The sequence below is a fragment of the Sesamum indicum genome, linkage group LG2 (genome assembly GCF_026168435.1).
Source record: "Sesamum indicum cultivar Baizhima isolate 11 linkage group LG2, ASM2616843v1, whole genome shotgun sequence".
Lineage (NCBI taxonomy): Eukaryota > Viridiplantae > Streptophyta > Magnoliopsida > Lamiales > Pedaliaceae > Sesamum > Sesamum indicum.
This window is the reverse complement of record NC_142658.1, coordinates 12022699-12041667: the sequence shown is the minus strand read 5'-3', so window position 1 is coordinate 12041667 and position 18969 is coordinate 12022699. Positions and strand designations below refer to the sequence as shown.

The following is an 18969-nucleotide window of genomic DNA, read 5'->3' as shown; positions in this document are numbered from 1 at the left end:
GAAGTTGACAGCAATTCGTCGTGGAATAAAATAATTTTTTTTAAAAAAAAAAATTATCACCGCGGTGACACATTAATTTTTTTTTTTAAAACAATGTCACCGTGGTGACATAGAGAATTTTTTTTTAAATAAAAATTGTGGCACCACAGTGAGTAATTGCGGTGCCACTTACTTTTCTAAAATCTTTCCAAAGCACGTTACTTTTCTAATTTTTTTTTCCCAACATTTTTTAAATAAATTCCCCCTTGCAAAAGGGTGCTAATTTTTTTTTTTAATTAAATCATTCGATCGTAGGGAAGCTTTTGGAGTTCCCGACCCTTTTTTATTAAGATCAAAAAACGAGAAAATTTACAATGGGAGTACTGACTCATTATTTCTAAAAAACTGTAAATAAATGAGTACTACTCTCTTACAAATATTCACCAAAAACATAAACGAGAAGTATTATTCCCTATTATATTTTCGGAGTACTAGCACCAAAAGGGTGCCATTTATTATGGGACCTTCAAATATTATATATATATATATATATATATATATATATATATATTACACTGACGTCCATCGTGTTGTAATTGTAAGTTTACAAAAGATAATGTATTTGCGTATTTTAATCAAATTTTAGAGAGCATCAATATAGTTTATCTTTGTATTAGTAGAAATTTCAAATTTTTGATCAACTTAATTAGATTAGTGACCAATCTTTTGGTAGCAAATGAAAAAATCTTTGTTTGCCTTTAATTTGGGAAAATTGTAATTTTGATTCGATAATTGTATAGAATACTGACAATTTTAATTTTATTGGAAATCAATTTGCTGATTAGGGATTAAAAATTTAAAATATTTGCGTATTAAGGACAAAATCTACTGAAAATTGCAATTTGGTTACAATTTGGCATATGCGCCTCAAATTTATGTCATATTTGCAATTTTGACGGATTTTATTCTTAATGTGTATTTTTTTAAAAAAAAAAATGGTAGAGCTTAACTGCTAAATTAAATTCCAATAGGTCAGAAGACTCATTACTGCTAATTAAATTTATGGATTAAAGGCAATTTTAGTCCCTTAACTTCAGACAATTCTCATTTAGTCCTGTAACTTATTAGGGTTTCATTTTAGTTCTCTATAACTTAAAAAAACTCAATTTTGGTACACATTTGGTCGAAAATTTACCTCAGTCATCAGGAAAAGTCACATGGCCTTCACGTGACTTTTTAAATTGGGAGTTTCATTTTTATTGGCTTAAAAAGCTCACGTGGCAACGACGTGGAAATAAAACGTGTACTAAAATTAAGCTTTTTTTAAGTTATAGAGGACTAAAATGGAATCCTAGAAGTTACGGACTAAAATGAGAATTACTTGAAGTTAGGGGACTAAAATTGCCTTTAATCCGTTAGACCGTGTGACTTTTTAAGCCAATAAAAATGGAACCCCAATTTAAAAAGTCACGTGAAGGCCATGTGACTTTTTCCAGTGATTGAGGCAAATTTCCGACCAAATGTGTACCAAAATTAAGTTTTTTTAAATTATAGAGGATTAAAATGGAACCCTAATAAATTACGAGACTAAAATGAGAATTACCTGAAATTAGGAGATTAAAATTACTTTTAATCCTAAATTCAATATTCCAATAGGAGTAAAATTGCCACCCTCTCTTTTCAAAGAACCAAAACTTATAATTTTTTTCCTATGAATGACACCAAGATACTTATGAGGGCATGTATGAAGAGCGAACATTGGGATTGTGTTGGAATTCAATTTGGCAATTAAGCCATGTATTTTTAAAAATAACACATTAAGAATACAATTCATGGAAAATTGCAAATTTGACATGTGCCCTTCACATAAGTCCAATATTAACCAAATTGCAATTGCTCATATTTTGGGTTTAATGTGCTAATTTTTAAACGCTTAAATATATTTTTGTTGCTATAGTTTCGGCACCTTAATATGTTTATCTTTTATCTTTTTGGGTTGCAAAATAGTCTTATACCTTTTTAATTTTTCACATTTTTTATCATTCCGGTGCTAGATTTTGTAAAATTGTCGAAATGAATCATATACCCTTCGTAATTTTGGAGTTTTTATCTTGTATCTTTCTAGAAGTTGCAAGAGAGTCTTGTAATTTTTTGACATTTTGCAATTTTGGTTCCGGTGCCGAGTTTTTTAAAAAGTTGTTGAAAATAAATCATGTGCCAAGTAATTTTTTGAATTTTTGGTCCAAGTTGGCAAAATTGAACCAATCACAACAAAAGCCCCAATTTCAATGAACTACATGAGAAGCACATGATTTATTCTGATGACTTTTGCAAAATTTGATATCGAAAAAAAAATGTAAATGTCAAAAAGTTACAAGACCTTTCACAATTCTAAAAAGATAAAGGATAAAAATGCCAAAGTATCAAAATTATAGGACCTTTCACAATTCTAAAAAGATTGGGCCGATTTTATGTAAAAATATATTCAAGGCGTAATGAATTTTAATTAGATTCAATTTAATAAGATCCATTTAATTGAGCCCACTAGGTATTTAATCCATTCAAATACTCAAGCCCAAATTGTCTCTTATTAATTAATGGAATCTAATTCATTAATTATAAAGACAAGCCCAATTTAAATTAATCTAATTAATTTAAAATTGGACTATCCATCTAATGGACCCCCATTTGTGAGTAATCCAATTACTTACACCTTATGGAATTAATTCTAAATTAATTCCTTGTCTTTCTTGGTGATTTGTGTGTGGTTCTTTAGGTTCACCTTTCAGCTAGACTTGGGCTAGTGTCCAATACTATTATTAATTAAATCGAATTTAATTAATATTTATTGATTAACACTTAATCAAGAAAGCCCGTCACCATGGGTGACAGTCTAGCAACGGTACATGACACTAGAGACGAGGTGAATTTTTGTCTGAACATTTAGGCTCCCGAGTCGATGTGGGTAGGATCCTTCCATCTACCGTCTCTTTACCTTAGTTTAGGGCATGGAATTAGGTGTTGGTTCTCATCCTTGACTAGGCGTCTATGCTTAATACTTGAGATCGCGTTATGCCAAGTTTCTTGGCATAGGAACCTCATTTTCCTATTCGATCAACGACTGTGGCCATAGGTTCATAAAGCAACAACGCATCTCAAAGTGCATCGGAGATACCTTTGTCACATACTGACAGGGGATGGGTCCTCTTCTTGGTACTCAACGTCCTCACTATATATTCCGACTGCATTAGACAAAGCTTATGATGATCATGTCTACGACACAATCACCTCTCGCATAGATTCCAGATACAGTCATCGTATGCACGTGTTGCCATGATTCCTCAAATCTGAGGACTATTCCCATACTATCGGAGTTGGGGATTCAAGTCATACCGACCAAGCCTCCAAGGTTTCCATATGATGATCCCCACGAGTCAGTTCTGCTAGTTGATTACATTGTCAACTAACCCACTGAAATTGCATATACGTCCAACGTCTGTTGCCGATGAAATGCGGCACTCGTCCAATGAATGTAATACTGAGTGCCTGTGTCAATAGGACTCTCAATGCCCAATCTCGAGGTGCTCATTTGGAACGTTTCAAACCAACCTTTAGAAGTTGGTTCCATAACTACCATCTAATGGGCAGCCCAACCTACATGGGTTATTAAGTGGTCTGTGGGCATCTGTAGTGACGTCAAAGCAGTGCTTAACGTAATTGATAAGCACAACAGATACATGTACCAGAGACGAATACTTGCCATATTCGTCGGGACAATATTACTTAAATAAATATTGTTTGAATGGTTCTGAAAATCATCAATCTAGTTGGCTTTTGGTCACCTATTCCAACATGTTGTCACCCAGAGGTGGAAGGCGACGACCTTATGGAGGTCAACGAAGGTGTCGCCTCCTACTGCGGTGGCAACGGCGACCGCCCTCCTCTGCTGCGGTGGGGGCATTTTAATCACCATGACCATTAAATTAAAAAAAAAGTTTACTAACTATTAATTAATTACACTGTAAAAATTAAAATTACACTGTAAAAATGAAACATATTTTAATAATTATATTGTTTATCATAAATAATATTAACTATATTTTTATATTATTTATAAATTTAAAAAATGAATAATTTTTTTTAACTTTCTCTCTAAAGCTTAACTTCTTCTTAATTTTTTAATTATTTTTAATTAAATTATTGGTAATTCAATAATGACCAGTCAGCATTAATGGCCATGTGTCATTACACGTGGTTGCACACGTGTATAAATTATCGAAAATTCAACAAATTACCTGCCACGTGGGCAATTTCCAGCTAATTTTCAAAATCTTGCTGAAAAATCATATAGAAAACCCCTAATTCAAATTATTTATCCTCAATTGTAAAATTTAACAGACTTAATAAAAAAATAAAGAACATAGTTATAAGATCAAAACCCATAACAGATAAAATTAAATGACTATACAAATCATTTTCCCAAAAACGAAAACCAAATGCTTCCACTTCAGAGGTAATCCACCAAACTTGTCAACAAACAAATACAGTGTATATAATCTTCATGATTGCACAGACAGACTACATAAAGATCTTAACTTAGGAAGATAGGAACTAAATATTCCTACTCCATCCCATATCAGGCTGGGAGTGCAAGCCTCTGCGCTGAGCGAGGGCCAAATGAAGTAAAACACAAGACTCTTCACTGTCCCATAAAGGGTAGATACGAATATCTTATAGATAATCAGCAAGCTTCAACAGTTTACAACTAATCTACACACAAACAATACAATTATCATACGGATCGTAGATTAACAGTTGAAGATTGCTTTTAGTTTCACAATTTCCAATATTTTACCTTTGACGTTATAATTTAGGAGTGCAAATCAATCGAACTTGAAAAGCTTTAAGGCTCGAGTTTGAGCCCGAGCCTGCGCTCAAGCACTAGCGCGGCCAGGCCCTTGATTTAGAGTGCAAGTTCATTGAGCTTAGTTTTTTGATCTTGAGCTTACACAAAAAAAAAAAAAAAAGATAGACGTTACTTTTTGATTAATATATGAAATATATTTGAATCAATTACTATTTTTACATTATTTATTAAATACATTAGATTGAGAAAAATAAAAAGTATCTTCGATCTAATTATTAAATACATTTAATTTTTTATAACACTTGAAATAGCGGCTGAAGGACTTCCGTTCCAAAAGCCGTTCAAAATTAATAAAAACTGTTACATAATTAAAAATAGCCATTATAAAGGCCGCTCCAATAAAATAATTTTCTTGTAGTGTAATTTTCATAGGTCTAAAATTAGTGATAGAAGACAAATAAAATGGGATGAAATAGAATTTCCTGAAAATTAGATAATAGATTTTATAAATAAATTTTATAAGTAAACAAACAAAGTTTATAAAAAATAATTCTATGAAATAAGAACTCAACCTAATAATATCGCTAAAGGAGTTTATATAAACACTCCAGAATAAATGAAGAATTAATTTTTGAGACAGATTTTAGAAAGTTGCTTTCATCTCTTAGTTTGTAACCAAATATTTTAGAAAATATTTAAATATCCGAGAAATAAAGTGTTTTTTGGATAATGCTAAAGTGGTTAATAATAAAATTCCCCTCTCAACAATCTTTTAAAATAAATTCAAACGAAATAGAGATAAATTTCAAAGTATATTCGAAATTAATTGAAGGTGACACTTTGATGATCATAATGGCCCAAATAAATGAGTTATTAAAAGAATAAAATTATACTTAAATATTATAGGGAAATAAATTATGAAATTAAATAATAAAATTGATAAAAATTGTTAATTCGTGAAGGAATAAGCAAAGGAATACAACCATGAACCACCTAATAGGTTTTAATTTAAAATCAATAAAGGAATTACAAAATTACTTGGTTAAAAATTTAAATATTTGAAATTAAATACTCTAAACAATGAGATAAATTTTGATAACTATAAAGAAAATATTTCAAAAGCAATAAATAATCTGGAAGAATTTGCTAGAAAATCAGTACAAACAAAATTTTATTACCCTAGGCCTAGACCTCAAGATGTTCATTATGAGGAACAAGAAATAACTGTTGGAAATAATTATAATGAAAAATAATATATAAATGGAATATAGATAGGTTTATGGAAGACAAATTTATAATATTATACATAGGATGATCATAATTCTAACAAAGCCATTGCGAAAATGATAATAACAGATTTTGCTGGCCAATTAAAAGGTTGGTGGGAAAATTACCTCAGTCAAGTAGGTGAAGACGAAATTTTAAATATAATAAAAATTGAAAATAATATTCAAGAAGAAAGAGCAGTATAAACGTTTCATATAAATATTGTTGAACAATTTACAGGAAGATTATTAGACAATAGTGAACACGTTAGGCCCTTATTACAAAATTTAAAATGCAAAACTCTGCACCTCATTTAGGTGGTATAAAGATGTTTTCCTCAGTAGAGTAATGGAATCAGAGTCTAACGATGTTCATTGAAAGTCTAAATTCATAGATGGTCTTCCTTCTTTATTTGCAGAAAGACTTAGAAATACTCTTAGAAAAGGAGAAAATGCAAATTAATTATAATCAGTATATATACTTATATAATGAAATTAAATTTAATTAAAAAAATTTGTGCCCAATTTGGAATAGAAATGAAACCATTCGATAAGCATAAAATCCCAAAATATAAAACTCCGAAAGCTAGAGAAATATATAAAAAGAAAAAAAAATAAGAAACAAAAATAATACGGAGAAAAATTTAACCAGAGAAAATGAGTGGAAAGCTAAGAATAATAAATATAAAAAAGTAAGATGATGTTACGTATGTGGAGAAACAGACCATCTAGCAAGTAAATGCAAAAATAAAAGAATCAAGAAATTGAAAAAAAGAATTAGTAATCTTAACCTCGAAGAAAAAAATAAAGAAAATATAATAAGTACAATATCTATTGAAGAAAAAATAGAATATTCTCAATTCGAAGCAGAGTCTGAAGAATTAGATCGGTTAAAAAATATAGAATTTTTTTTGAATATTCAACTTCTTTTGAATTAGAAGGAGAAGAACCCTCTTGCTCTTAAACAAGAAAGCATTGAAGAAAATTCTAATCAGGAATTTTATGAATTAAAAAAAAAAAGTTTTGACACTTATATTGGAATGACCTTGTTAAATATAGGGACGGTCATTTCCAAAGCTATCTAAACCACGTCGTTCTACTTAGAAATAGTTGAGGAACGATTTATTTATAAATGATCATTCCTAAACCATTTCAAAATTTAATATATATTTTATAGCAGATTTTTTCTTACCTCCTACCCTCTCTCTCTCTATTGTGTTGCTTCGCTTTCCTCCTGCTGCCGCCGTTCGCCGTCCACCATCCCTCTATCTCCCTCTTCCGCCATTCGTCGTCCCTCTTCGACGGTGGTGAGTTTTCTCTTTTTTTTTGATTTATTTTTATTCTTAATAATTTTGAAAATATTTTCAGAAATAGTTTTTGTGTAATATTTGTGCAATTTTAGAAAATAGGTTCTGTAATTTTTGTGAAATTTATTGTATAATTGTGAAATTTCTGCTATTCTTGTGTATTTTTAACAAAAATATTATTTACATATAATATCAATAATCACAAAATTAGGCCAATATTTTCAATAATAATATTATTTACATAATAATGTCAATAACTATAAAATTAGACTGATATTCTCAATAATAATATTATTTACATAATGATATCAATAATGAAAAAATTAGGCTATTATTTTCAATAATAACATTATTTACAGAATAATATCGATAATAAAAAAATTAGACTAATATTCCCAATAATAATATTATTTACATAATAATATCAATAACCATAATATATCCTATTATATACAAGTTTAAAAAATAATTAATAATTAAAATAAAACTTGATTGGGATAATATTCTATTATTAATAATACCAATTATCACAAATTGATGCGCGTGTTTCCATATATTATGAAATTAGGATAATTGTTTTCATCAATTATACAAACTAATGCTTATTATGATTTGTATAGATTATGTCTAGTGGTACGTCTCCACTACCACGTGGATGACGTGGTCATGGTCGTGGTTCGGCACTTCCACCAGTGTCATCTGATGCTTCCCATGTTGCGAAAGCAGTCATTTGACTACCCCCACCACTTGAAACAGTTAGACATTCAACTGCCGAGCAGACTCCAGATGATGCTGGACAATCTGCTGCGGCACCACAACTGAGGAGGCCAGACAACCGTCGGCCACACTAGTGGTTGATTCTGTACGTCCGTGGGCTGTTCCACCACCACCAACAGTCTCCTGACCATCAGCGCATATATCAGCCTCGATGATAGGAGGTAAATTTTTTTATGAATATTTTTTAGTATTGTTTTGTCTTGAAAATCACTAATTAACATGTCCTTTCAGGTCTGACCACAAATTCCACGAGCACATCTATGCGGTGGTGCGATGACACTTTCCCCACCCTCGGGGATGTTTGAGGCAGGTGTCGCCAGAGCACCAACAGTTCTGGTTCGAGAGCATGAGGGTAATGTAATTTAAAATAATTTTATATTATCTTATAATCTCAATTTTCTAATGAATTTTACTAATTTTTTTTAAATTTGATATTTTGTAGATGACCTACTGGTGGGATTGTGACGATGAGTTTATGTTTCGGGTTTTCCACATGTGGGCGGGCAAATTCATTTGGAAACGGTTCACCGTTGCCCGGAAGGAGCCGATCAAGCCACTTTGGCTAGCCAACGAGGTATGGCTCTAGCTCCAGGCATACCGAGCCAGCGTAGACTTCAAGGACGAACTTGCGAAGAATAAGGCGAGCTGGGCGGCGAACCTCATGGCGTGCCTCTACTGTGTATCACGTGGGATCTTCCTCTATCAGCATGCTCAAGAAGAAGATGGTAAGTATATTGTTTTTTAATGTTTATCATTGTTTTATAAATATTATGCTAATTGTTATTCTTCTACAGAAGACAGAGCTCAGTCGGTCACTAAAGCAGATGGAATTGTTAGCCAATGCTACAAGAAGAAGGACGATGACAGTTGGAGCAGCCCTAGGACAGTTGAGGTAGCGGTAAGTACAATAATAATTTTATTTTTTAAAAATATTTTTGAGGTAAAGTTTTAATAATTTTGTTTATTTTGCAGGAGACGTTCTAGAAGCTGATGGAGGATCATCAGCCCTAACCCACGGCCGAGAACCATGATACCCCAGTTGAATCAGAGGCTTCGGTGGAGATAACCGAGCACCAGCTGTGGCTGGCTGCAGTAATGGGGCAAGAGCAAGGGCCGTGTATTAGGTCTTGATTTTGAAGCCCACGTCTCTAGCCGGACCTACGCGTCACCATCTCTACCCCACTGCCACCACCACAACCAAACCCGGCCATGGAGGATAGCATGAACTGGCTGGAGATGATGATGATTGACATGATGGTCATAACAAGGAAAATGCAGGCCAGCTTCTCGACCGCGCGACTGTTACAATCGATCGCCTCCATTAGTGCCCCAGCACAGCCTCCGATAGACCCCCTGCCCCGAACGAGGACCGTATGGACATTGCTAATGAGGAGGATTTAGATTAGATTTTATCTTTTTTTGTTTTAATTTTGTAATTGGATAATATTTTTTATTAGTATAATATATTTTCCCTAATTATTCATATTTCATAATGTTTATTACATTCCATTATTTAATAGTTATTCAATTAGTTAAACTCATAAATATAATTAAATTTAATAATTAATTATATAAATTATATTATTTTTTAAAATTTTATCATTAAATAAAAATTAGGGACGATTTCAGTAATTGCAAAGAAAGTGTTACAAATTTCAAAATTACGATCGTTCCAAACGCCATGCTAAAAATCAGTTCTAAATAAGTGTTCCTATAAAAGACCGACTGTTCCTAAATGTATTGCAACTCAAACTAATGCACACACCATATTATGTTCCAAAATATATTCCTAATACAGTTACAAGAGGCTGTTCCAAAGAAAAAAAAAACTACACCTAATACTATTTTAAAAGTTGAGCTTTATACAATTTCAATGACGATTCCTAAATACATCACCAATACAAATAAGTACAGTTCCAAAATTCAACAATGAGTATTACAATAATCATCCCAAAATAGCAGGAATTAAAATACATAACCGTTCCAAACCTTATCCAATGTGTTCCAATCAAAAAAATAAATTCTCATATTCAAATACAGTATTAGAAATGGTATGTATTACAATATCCGTTCCAGTTGGGAAAGGCTCTTTATCAAAATTGTTCCTAAATTTTAGGAACACCATCTATAATGATGGAACGTAAACCATTACAAACTTCGATTTAAATTAATTTTATAAAATTCGAACTGTTCCAAATTTAAAAAAAGACGTTCCTAAAACATCCTCAAATTCCGTATTTTTTGTAGTGTATAACAAATTTTGAGTATTAATTTCTATCTTTATCACTTTTTAAACTATAGGGCTACAAATCCTAGGCATGAATCTGTACTTTTTATGGTTATTGCATTTAATCTGCTTGAAAATGTGTATCTTCTAAGCCTATGGTCACATTGTTGGAAAATGAAAGATTGTGTCGTGGAAAAACCACTGTCTTGAAAGTGAAATTTCGGTACTACCATGGTGAAGATAGTATAAACCGATCACTCCCCAAGGTTAACACAGCTATTACTTTCTTAGACGCGCACTCGTGGAAGAAAGTTTGAAACAACGAACAAAATTAACACTCAAAAGTGAAAGAAGAGGAAAGAGGTAGAAGGGAAGGTACTCTCGATTTTTGGTGTGTGTGAAATGCATAGAGGCTGAGGCTATTTATAAATGTGTAGCTCAGTTGCTTGAAAAAGTTGGACTCTTTACCAACCACAAAAAAATTGCCAACGGATATGTTTAAAATATGGATAAAAAATGAGTAAGAGATTTAGTCATTTCCAACACACATATTATCATTCTTTTATCGTACAATCAAATCAGACTCGGGTCATCCTAAATTTTGCACGAAATATATACTTTGGAGTCTCTAAAAATACTTGGAATGTTTGTGTTTCTTGGTCAGTTTATTTTATGTATGAAAAACAATCAGATGGTTTTCGTATTTGTCTGTTGTTGCATATCATTGTTGATTTCAGGGGGATAAATATCTTGAGTTGAAATGTTGTACGATGAATCTTTGTATTATTTAAATTGTGTCATCTTTTTACTTCCACAAATCATCTTTTGTTGCTATTGTGCTTTTGATACATTTTTATCTATTTTTGTTTTAATAGTTTGATACATACTGAAACATACTTTTTAAAATTTGATATTTTTGATAGTCTTAAAGTAATAAAATTTTATTATTCTGACTCGAGGTGTTTGATGAATTGTGTCAGGAAAAGTAGTTTTAACAAGTGTATATTCAAATCATAACTTGATGTTGGAGAAAATTGATTTTTGACGTGGTTTCATCCGCATTTGATGAGGAGGATCAAGGAGCCGTGCCATTCAACTTGCATTAAGTATTTATCTGGATTTGCTTCGGTCATGCAAATAAGTTTGATTACCAACATAGTTACTTATTCGCATTTAATCTACTAAGAATAGTAAATACGTAAATTTTATTGATATTTTCAATATGAACTTTTTGAAACAAAAATCATCTGTTACATGAAAAATTTTCTTATTGAAGTTTTTTATGTGATATACAATGTGTCTGTATGTTGAGTTGTCTATTTTTTTTGACAAATTTCTCATAAGTATCAACACTATAAACAAGTTTCAATAGAAATCTATACCTCTCTAATATTTTTTTTTTCTTTTGGCTTTCATTTATGAATAAAATTACTAAATTACTTGCTTTGAAATGCAAATTATAGAGATTTTTGTAATAAAGTTGGCAAAAAATAAAGAAATATGTTTATCTTTTATTCTTTTCTTTTACTTTTTAGTACTTTTATATTGAACTATATAAAATAAAATATCTCAGCAGCTTATAAAAGAGCAGCATATTATCCCAGATTGGATCTTATCGTGACTTGACATGAGATCCTCGAGACGAGACTCTTCGTCAAGCTATAAAACAATCGGGTGATGAGCAAGAAAACAAAACACACGCTACTCTCAATTGCTACCTTACCTCAGCGCTTACGATCCATTACTATTATATTGTCTGAAAAGCATAAGAACGACACACACACACACACACACACACATATATGTATATATATTAATCTGACTGAATGAAGAGTGACAGACTGCATATGAAATGGAGATCTTCATCTCCTTGTGCTGGCCGGTTCTGATTCTCCTAATCTTCTTGATTTTAAAGCATTTGAACACACGTAAACATAGGAACTTGCCACCAAATCCGCCTTCTCTACCGATACTCGGCCACCTCCACCTCGTCAAAACTGCGCCCCACCGTGCTCTCCAAGCTCTATCCAACAAGTATGGTCCGATTCTGTATCTTCGGTTCGGCTGCCTTCCAATTCTCCTCGTTTCCTCTCCCTCGGCAGCCGAAGAATGTTTCTCCAAGAACGATGTCATCTTCGCCAACCGGCCTGAATCCATTGCCAACAAAATTCTTGGGTACAATTGCACCACCATTGGATTCTCTCCTTATGGAAACCATTGGAGGAACCTACGGCGTCTGACAACCATCCAGGTCTTTTCCTCCGCCAGTCTCCAGTATTCTGCAGCTACTCGAGGTGAAGAAACTCGTTTCCTGGTGCGAAAATTGTTCCAGGGCTCTGACCCCACGGCTTGGAAGAAAGTGAATCTGAATGCTTTGTTTTTTGAATTGGTTTATAATGTGGTCATGGTGATGGTTGCTGGAAAACGTGGATCCGTGATGACCAACATATTCGGGCCAATGAAGATGCTTGATATCTGCGATTACATTCCTTTGTTGAGGTGGGTGGGGTTCAAAGGGATGGAGCGCAACATGGTGAATTTGCAGAAAATAAGAGATGTTTTCTTGCAGCGTTTGATTGATGAAGGCCGGAAGCAGATTGGTGATTCTTCATCCGTTGAGGGAAAAAAGACATTTGTTCAAGCATTATTATCTTTGCAACAAGCTGAACCCGAATATTATACAGATGAAATTCTCAAGGGACTCATTCTGGTGAGCCTTTATGTTTTAATTTTGGAAACTTACCATTTTCAGATAGCACAGTATGGCTTCTGATTCTATACGATGAAAATTAAACTATATGATTTAACAGTGAATTGTTCTAATCCGTGACATGTGGTTGTAGCCAATGTTTACTGCTGGAACACACACTACAGCTATCACAATGGAGTGGGCAATGTCACTTCTTCTGAATCACCCGAACGAGCTAGGAAAGGTGAGGGAGGAGATCGACAGTATTGTCGCGCCCGGAAAATTGCTTGACGATTCAGATCTCCAGAAACTACCATATTTACGCTGCGTAATCAACGAAACACTGAGGTTGTATCCTGTCGGGCCCCTTCTCGTTCCACATTTATCATCTAAAGATTGCACTGTAGGGGGCTTCGACGTTCCGGCAGGTACAACATTGCTAGTAAATGCCTGGGCCATTCAGAGAGACCCTAAATTGTGGGAGGAGCCCGGAGCGTTCAAGCCTGAGAGGTTCAGAGGATTTGATGGGGGATATGATGGGTTTAAATTTTTACCATTTGGGATTGGGAGAAGGGCATGTCCTGGTTCTGGTATGGCTATGAGGTTGATGGGGTTGGCATTAGGCACTTTTATTCAGTGCTTTGAGTGGAAAAGGGAAGGCCACAACTTGGTGGATTTGGATGAGTTTACAGGCATAACCTTGTCGAAGGTGAAGCCGTTGGAGGCCTTGTATCGGCCACATTCGTCCGTGACGAGTCTCTTGTCTCAGCTTTAGGTATTCACCGGTTGTGAGCAAGTAATGAAATACTCTGGAGAGGTGGATGGCCAATCTGTCACTACTTGTGTAATTTACTAGTTCTAGCTACACTAGATTAGTTTGTAATTATGCATGTTTTTCTAGTTATTTTTCTCTCAGTTGTTTCTAACTGATGCAGCAATGTGGGAAACATGTTGGTTAATATTCCTGGCAGTGATTTCGTCATATTTGCAAACATGAGCAGTACTGTTTCAGTTCATACTACTGGAACTCTTGGTTAGGCCGTTGTTATATTTATTCATTTATGCATATCAATGTTTTCAGCCTGTCATATTGTTATTACATAAATAGCATTTTTTATTTCGTAACTTAGGGTCTCACTTGTAGTCCCATAATTTTAAAAACATTTATAGTTTTAGTCCCATAACTCATTTCCGTTAGATGTTTAACAATAAATGCCATGTGGCAATTAAGTGCATGAGACCAAAGTTACTATTTTTCTAAAGTTATCGAATCAAAAGTGTGAATTGCGTAGCATATGAACCAAAAGTGAAAAGACTCAAACGGCCACGTGGTATTATCCGTTAAAATATATAACGAGAAATGTGTCATTTGACCAATAGTGCTACTTTTTAGGAGTTAGCGGACCAAAAGTGAAAATCCTGTAATCAATGAGACCAGAAGTAGTGATGCTCTAAATTACGCTATTTCCCCCTATATTATCCAATAGGAATGCAAGATTTATTCATAATTTTTGAAGAGCTAGGCTACTGATCATCCAAATTGAGTCCTTAATGATGGAAATATTTTGAGAAATAGACTTGCAAGATTTGCCAATGTGGTTTGGTTGCTAAGGTGGTCTCTTATAAATGGACCTCAAACAGAAGCCTTGAAGAATGAAGTTAGTTCACATCATCAGGATGGTGAAGTGGGGCTGGAAGGAGTAAAAGGTACGGTCACAAACAAAATAATGGACTGAAGTTTGTAAAGGAGAAATCTAGAATTTCAAGCACTTGAGAAATCTGCCAACTAAAAACTCCTTCACACTTGTAGTAGTTTGTGAAGGAGAAAGCCAAACCTCATTGTTTTCAAATGCTTTCATCAAGAATCGCCCATGCTTCATCAAATCTAACGCCCATTAGCATAACGTGCGTCGAGCATTACTGGTTCCGAACAAGAAACTCTGGTGACGCCCCTGCAGGCTTTCCCAGCAGCAGTCAATGCCGGCTGCTGAAGGCCGAACCTTTAATTAGCTTCTCTGCGAGTATATATGAATCCTGCTTCAAGTCTCACAAGATTTTCAATATGCTCTCCCCTTGCCAAAAGTTTTCAGAAATTCGTTGTCAGTTGTACTTGTTTGCTGTTGCTTACTTAACCTCACACACCAAGTCTATCCCTAGGACGGGTTTAAGTGTATAATAATACTTTTGATGGAAGAGAAGAGGAGGAAAACTTGGGATTTTCGTACTCGTAATTGTGCCTCATTATTCCCTTGAATATCATTAGATTACACGCTTTTATAGGCCTAAATCGCATAAAAATTCGTACACAAATAAATGCAAAAATAGAGTTCTAAACATCATTTTTCTATTCTGGCAGTCCATGGCCTAAAGGTCATAACTTTCTGCAAAATTTTTCAATATACTTGAAGAAATTTGGACCATTTGAAATTAGACTCAAAGAGCTTTAATTTCATATAAAATTTACCCAAAATTACAACCATTCGACTTCTAAAAATGCATCTAAAAGTCGGTAAAAACTATGACTGCTAAAAATGAGAAGACAAGTTTATATCTTTTTGAAATTCTCAACCCCTTAAACTTGACCTCTGGACAACTCCAATCCAGTAAGCCGTTGGAATATGTCTATATGAAGAATGTTCTTATGTTTCAAAACGGTATGCCTTTTCTCTCCAATCATTTTCAGCAGATAAAAACCAAAGTGGTATATAGCTTTCCCAAAATTATTTGTTTGATTGTTTGAACAATTATTTGTTTATTCTTATGCAGTGCATATGGTTCATCTTCAATACAACCAAGTTTTTGCAGCAGATGTCGTATTGGAATTTCCAACTGATGCAAAAACTACCAAATACATTCAATAAGACAGCTTTGTTTATACTCTTTTTTTTTTTTTTTGTTCTTTTTTCCTAACTCCAGCATTACACTTATAGTTCAGGATCAATTATATAATAAATTCGATACACTTATTATGTGATTGGTATATTACACTTGCTTTGTAGTTAATTGAACCTTTGAGTGCGGTTTGAACTATTGATTTACGTAATTGGAAGTAACCAATTAGGTTTAGGACGAAACCTAAAACCGATCACTGATCCAATTTGAGTACCTCTACAGGATAGACCTCAATAGAATATTGAAGAGTAACGGCAGCAAGTGATTGAGTTCAGTAGTTCCTCATATAAAATTATTGACTCTAGAGATATAGTAATATGGAGAAAACAAAATTGCTTCAAGCACCGACAGAATCGGAAGCGCCCCTTCTTTCAAAGAGAAGAGGACGGATTATTCATATTTCATTTGATGGGCAGAAGCGAATTGTGTAAAGAATTTTGTTCTAGCAATCTAATAACTAATACGTATTATTTATTCTCTTGGGAAATGATTATTTATATTTATTTCCCTCTTTATTTCAAATAATTTTTTATTCATGTATGGGAATCTTCATTTATTTAAAAAACTATGCACATGGAACGAATTTCGATGCCTTTAGTTATATAAATGGGATAAATTACATGCAACCCCCTATATTTTATCCTAATTAGAATTACAACCTTCTCTACCGAAAAACTACATACTAATATCCTTGGTATTAATATCTATCCAATGGTAGAGCCCTCCGCCCCTCCGTTGGGGTTCAGTTAAAAAATATGATCAACTTCCTATAGTGTCCTTTAATTGTAGTATTGGAAATGAATTTTAACTTATATTTTTTTGCCATTTGTGTGGACGGAAATGACCTTTGAATTTAATTAAATGCCATTTCAGTATCCTAGGAGGTAATTGTTATATTTAAAATTTATAAGGGGTTAAAAAGTCGAAAGTTGCCGAGGAATGAGAGATGTGGGTACCACAAATAAGGAAGAAAATTACAATCATAATTATAGAATCACATACTTAATCCAAGTAATTTAAGTTTTATTTGAAATTAACACTAAAAATTATATCAACTTTTTCCAATTACTTTTAGTTGATAAAAGACTTTTTTAGTCGGAAAAGAATATTTTATTTTATATGATTAAGGGTAAAATAGTCATTTGAATTTTTAAAGTCGTTTTTAAAAGACAACAAACGTAATATTGATATTTCTATATCACCATCTAAGAAATGTACAATTATATTATTATAAAGGTAAGGTAGTAGTTATGATTAAGGAAAAATGCAAGCAATCCTTTATGATATTGCAAATGAGCAAATTATTTTCTTATAAAAAAAAAGTGTTAATTCACCCCATGTTTTTTAAAATGAGTATTTTATCCCTCTATGATTTTTAAAATGAAGCAATTTACCTTTTTGTAATTACCTCGATAGACAGGGAGGTAAATTGCCTTATTTTAAAAAATATAGGAAGTAAATTATTATTTTTCTTTTATTGGGGGACAATTTGCTCATTTGTAATACCGCAAAAGGAGGTAAATTTTTTTATTTTTTTAACACAAAAAGATAAATTATTATTTATTATTAGATAAGGAGAAAATTTATTCATTTTGAATATTAGAGTAATAAATTGCATTAAACCATTATAATTAAGTAAAACTACAAATTAAGCAAGTACACGCGATTTTCCCTATAAATGATCCCCAACCCAACGCTTCACTAATTGTCCATGGATTCTCATACATGCACCAAAGAATGCCTCAAGAACAAATCCCTGAAATTCGTATCCTACCAACATCCACAATCGGCTAATTGCATTTTACGAAAATGGTTAATCTAACGTAAATTACAATGTCTTTTGACTTGTAGTTAGGACTAAATCTTGAGCCGTAAACTAAAAGGATCAAAATTGTAAATAGACTAAGTTATGGGATGTAAATTGTAATAATTTTTATTTATGAAATTAAATTTGTTGAGCCGTAAAATAATGGGACCAAAATCACAAATGGACTAAATTATGAAAAGTAAATTACAATTTTTTCCTAAAAAACTTATTAATTGTTGAAAATAAGTTAAACAAAAAATTATTAAAAAACGGAAAGAAGAAGTAGAGATCAAGAAGCAACTATTCAAGTAGAATATGAAAGCAAAATTAAGTGGTGTAAAATATAAATGAACAGAATACCCAAAATGGGGAATATTATATTTTTTATCTCTAAACAATGCCACTAGGATTTAAATATTTTAAATGTAAGGATTTTAAATTTTTCTATTTTGATTTTGAACTAAATTTTGATAAATATGGATGAATTTCAAATTTCTCTCAAATGGAGTTATTTGAAATCATTTCTCCAAATCCTTCATTAAAATCCAAACTCATCAATCCAAATACACGCAAAATAATTTTGATTTCTTTGTTCCATAAGTTACGTTTTCGGTCCTTAGACCTGCCAATTTTGATCAGAGCTAGTGTCAATTATTATGTTTCCATCAAACAGATGTGAAAAAGAGGGAAAATAAGTTTGATTTCGAACCCAAAATTAATTATATATTGTTTGTAACGAATTTGGTGCGAAAATCAAGCCTATTTTCTCTCTTTGTCATGTCCACGCGCCCCTCACGCATGCATTTTCATTAGTGTGCAATGGAGACATAACGGTCGGAACCAACTCTATTTAAATGTCCCAAAAGGAGATTTTACGCAGAGGTTCACTCTAAAATTACTGCATTACTGGCCATCATCAGATACTATATTTTGCTTTCTTGAGCATAATTCTTGTCCATCTACACCTCACAATTCACATGAATGTGTGTAAATTTTGCTCAGCAGTTACAGGAAATTAGGCTTCGTTGTTTATTGTGACCAACAGTTTGCTTACACAACTTACAGTTCAGCAGCAGCTAATTAGAGAAAAAAGTGATTGGTGAAGTAACGACACGACTGAATCGATCAGTGTTTATCATTTAAGTACTCCATAAAAGCA

General features: G+C 32.9%; 1 protein-coding gene and 1 long non-coding RNA gene across 2 annotated transcripts; both read left to right on the top strand.

Moving 5' to 3' along the window:
• Window positions 1-8439: 8439 nt before the first annotated feature.
• LOC148789182 (uncharacterized) lies at window positions 8440-9583 on the top strand. Its single transcript, XR_016064141.1, has 4 exons — window positions 8440-8547; window positions 8638-8920; window positions 8990-9093; window positions 9168-9583. It is a non-coding gene; the product is annotated as an uncharacterized LOC148789182 (long non-coding RNA).
• A 2595-nt stretch (window positions 9584-12178) lies between these two features.
• On the top strand, window positions 12179-14194 carry LOC105155566 (cytochrome P450 81Q32-like). The gene is made up of 2 exons (XM_011071456.3): window positions 12179-13132; window positions 13266-14194. Exons 1-2 carry the CDS (start codon window positions 12275-12277, stop codon window positions 13884-13886), a joined length of 1479 nt encoding a protein of 492 aa, XP_011069758.2. The 5' UTR covers window positions 12179-12274; the 3' UTR covers window positions 13887-14194.
• The last annotated feature ends 4775 nt before the right edge of the window (window positions 14195-18969 follow it).

What these genes read in the sequence shown, in the direction of transcription:
- LOC105155566 (XM_011071456.3), top strand. Translation starts at nt 12,275, where the DNA reads ATGGAGATCTTCATCTCCTTGTGCTGGCCGGTTCTGATTCTCCTAATC. An exon ending in TTCTCAAGGGACTCATTCTG is followed by an intron (nt 13,133 to 13,265) that starts GTGAGCCTTTAT and finishes ATGTGGTTGTAG; the next exon opens with CCAATGTTTACTGCTGGAAC.